At 52.0% G+C, this 3,442-nt stretch overlaps 3 protein-coding genes across 3 annotated transcripts; all 3 read left to right on the top strand.

Moving 5' to 3' along the window:
- Nucleotides 1-508: 508 nt before the first annotated feature.
- PPTG_00117 (hypothetical protein) lies at nt 509-961 on the top strand (the record flags this gene model as incomplete). Its single annotated transcript, XM_008891482.1, has 1 exon — nt 509-961. One exon carries the CDS (start codon nt 509-511, stop codon nt 959-961), a length of 453 nt encoding a protein of 150 aa, XP_008889730.1.
- Nucleotides 962-1,092: 131 nt separating this feature from the next.
- Nucleotides 1,093-1,830, top strand: PPTG_20662 (hypothetical protein; the record flags this gene model as incomplete). The annotated part of the gene is made up of 1 exon (XM_008892860.1): nt 1,093-1,830. One exon carries the CDS (start codon nt 1,093-1,095, stop codon nt 1,828-1,830), a length of 738 nt encoding a protein of 245 aa, XP_008891108.1.
- Nucleotides 1,831-2,194: 364 nt separating this feature from the next.
- On the top strand, nt 2,195-3,217 carry PPTG_20661 (hypothetical protein; the record flags this gene model as incomplete). Its single annotated transcript, XM_008892859.1, has 1 exon — nt 2,195-3,217. The coding sequence occupies one exon, from the start codon at nt 2,195-2,197 to the stop codon at nt 3,215-3,217; it is 1,023 nt and encodes a 340-aa protein (XP_008891107.1).
- Nucleotides 3,218-3,442: the final 225 nt, after the last annotated feature.

Genomic DNA, 3,442 nt, shown 5'->3' with positions numbered 1-3,442 from the left:
GTTACGCGCCGCCAAGTCCCGACTGCAGTGGCTCAGGCAGCACCTCGCCTGAACGGCAAGCAGCTTTGCCTTCGCTACATATCGGCAAATGGCTGTCCTTCAAAGGTACCAGACCGCTGCACATACGAGTTTCTGGGCCACTTCACCCCAGATACTCTTGCACCGATTGTACAAGAGTACGTTGTGGAAAAATACGGCGGTCTCAGCTCCGAAAGGAGCAGTCGTTTTTGAAAAATGCGGTGTACCGGGACACCTGCATTCAAAAATAAGTATCGCGGTTGTTACAGCAGTTCAAGAGCGTCTTGAAGCGAACCTACGTAAGGATGAGGTCAAGCTCGTGGCACACAGAGCTTCTGCGTTTCGGAAAGCTGGTGTCCTGCTTCCCGCGTCCCTGATCTCACCAAGAACAGCTCAAACGCAGCCAAACTTCAATCCGGGATATCCGAAGTGGTGCGCAAACTACAACTCTCTCTGAGCGACACGATTCGATTTTGGAGGAGACAAAGTGATGAGGACCCGCGGTCGAACAAAGCGCTTCGAAGTGAACATTTCGTGGCTACTGCACAGCTTTCCACAACTACCGCTACTTCTAGACATGATTCAACATGGAGTCACGCATTCCTTTCGGCCAGTAACGCCGCCCACCAAGAGCGACCGCACTTCCAACCATAAGTCCGCTCGGACATGGAGCAATGCACTCAAACGAAGTGTCCGTGCAGGCCAAGACGCGGGGACGTACTTAGTAGTGGACGTCGATGCCGCTGCACCATGGCAAGACGTCCATATTAGCCCATTCGGATACGTCCCGCAAGCAGATGCAGACCCTAACGTCGAAGCGAGAGTTATTCACGACCTCTCCTACCCGTCTGGTAACTCGATCAACAACTACAGTACGAACACGTACATCAGCTCGCACGGAGGATCGAAGAGCTCAAAAACTGACGATCTTCCTGTTGAGTAAAACTCAAACGCGGTGACGTCAAATCAGCCTTTCGAAATGTACATGGCAGCTCCAAAGTGTGCGGCAGATTTGCAGGTTTCCTTCCTGATGAAAGAGCGGTGGTAATTGACCTGGCACTCCCTTTTGGTTGGATGGGGTCCCCAGCGCACTATGGAGTATTCGGAGCTGCAATAACCCACCTCGTTCACAACGAAAGCCCAGCTAGTCTGGACCCTAGCAACACAGACTGCGAGCCATTCTTTTGCTATACTTGGGTCGACGACCATGTATTAGCGGAAGAAGACCGAGACGACCGACTGGAACTATGTGAGGCAGCACTACGCCTCGCCATGTTGGCTATCCTTGGTCCTCGCTCCATCAATGAAAAGAAATTCACAAGATGGTCTACCCGATTGCGGGCTCTGGGACTGGACTGGGACACCGACCTACGCAGTGTGTTGATGCCCGAAGAGAAGATCGCGAAAGCACTCCTTCGCGTAAAGCGATGCTGCAGTACAAGTCAGCGACGCGGACACAGCTGTGCAAACTATTGGGATCTCTACGCCACGTGTGTTCGTGTATCCGATCAGCAAAACCGTTGTTCCAACGCATTGCATCTCTCCATAGGCGAGCTCCTCGCTGGGGCAAGATTACTATTTCCGAAGGTGCTATTCTCGATCTGCAGTGGTTTCAACACATTCTACAACAAGGTCGACTTTGCAGTGTTCCCCTCAAGTTCTTTGGAGATCTCCCTGCACCGGACGTCCAGTTATATATGGATGCCAGCGACTTTGGCCTCTGTGCTCTCCATCCAGCAAAATGCGAGTATATTCGCCTTCAGTTCGACGACGAAGAACGCCTTCTCATCCGACAAGGAAGACTGTCGATAAATATCCGCGAGCAACTCGGTGCTGTACTTGCCTTACTATGCTGGGGTCGCGAGTGGTGTCCTCGCACTACTTCCGAGGTGATACACGTCCGTTGCTGGATCGATAATCGCTCCGCAGTAGCTTGGTGCAACAATCTCAATAGTCGCGAACCTCTGTCACAAGAACTGAATCGAGTACTGGGATCGATTGAAGCACAGTGGGCGCTGCATGTGTCCGCCGAGCATTTACCTGGCGCAGTAAACACGATGGCAGACCTGGGCTCTCGCGCATGGGACGGACATCGACTAACAAAATGGAAATTACTAACCAAAACTTGGACGCAGATACCTATCTCCAACGCTATACGCAAGAGTTACTCAGCAAAATGGTCCGCCTTCAACAACGCTCCATCGCTGAATCATCTCAACGTCAATACAAAGGAACCTGGGAGCAGTGGAAAAGTTCTGTGAACACCTCGGAGTGTCAAAGTGGCTCCCGCAGCAAGATCCGGAAACACAATCACTACTACTGGTTGCCTTCACCATTCATTGCTGGTCCGGAGGAAATCAACACGGCAGAGCCTCGGCCAGTACCATTCAATCTAAAGTGTGCCACATTCGCTGGTATCATCGGGCATTTGCCGGATTCGAACCTCAACTACGACCGAACCACGCCCTCGCAATTGCTGGAATGCGACGAACAGGCCCAGCAACGAGGCGACGAGGTACCGTCACGCGGCAAATACTCGAATGGATCATGCGCCACCTTAACTTCCAACAACCCAGCACCGCGTTTTCGCAGGGGGCTGCGATACTGGGCTTTTTTTCTACTCCGAAGCGCGGAATACCTAGCTGTCAAGGGCCGAAGACGCATATACACCCTGCAAGTTCGCGATGTGATCCTCCAAGATGAGCTTGGGCTCCAAACATCAAGTCTGCACACAGCAGTATCCGTGGAAATCACATTGCGAGGGCAGAAGAATGACCAACAAGATCATGGAACTAAACGAGTGCTATCTCGTTCAGGTCATCGAGCTCTGTGTCCAGTTCTTGCAGGACGATTGCTAATGGAGAACGCAAGGAACTTGCAATTACGGCCTGAGGACCCAATCAGCTCAATCAAGGCGTCGACAATGCTGCCCGCCAAAACAATGTCCAAAGTACTGCATGCTGCAGCAAAAGCAACGGGGGAAGATGCCATGCTCTGCTCCTTTAATTCGCTACGACGCGGAGGTGCAACCGCCCTGCTGTCAGCGGGCGTCGACAGCACCGCCGTCATGCACGGAAGGTGGAAGTCTGACTCATACCAGCGATATACGTCGTACACAATCGAGTTGGGACGACAGCTTGCAGCCCAAATGGCGTTCGGGGGCTCCAGTACGGTGCAGCAAGCTGTACCGCGGCAGTGAGCTTATGGGGCACACGCTCCATGAGCGCGGCTCACATGCCCACACTACAACGCACTTGATGCTCCAATACATTGCTATTTGAACCCCCATGCCATACTTACTATGCTGGTGATGCTTGATTACAGCTAGTACTGACGTTGAAAATGATGCGTTACATAACGTGCATTTTGTACTGTTTTGTTGAAAACCGATCCCTAAAATACCCTGAAAACTATATTTTGAACG

Source organism: Phytophthora parasitica (assembly GCF_000247585.1).
Source record: "Phytophthora parasitica INRA-310 unplaced genomic scaffold supercont2.1, whole genome shotgun sequence".
Taxonomy (NCBI): Eukaryota; Oomycota; class Peronosporomycetes; order Peronosporales; family Peronosporaceae; genus Phytophthora; species Phytophthora nicotianae.
The sequence above is the reverse complement of the archived record's forward strand: the minus strand, read 5'-3'. Positions and strand labels throughout refer to the sequence as shown.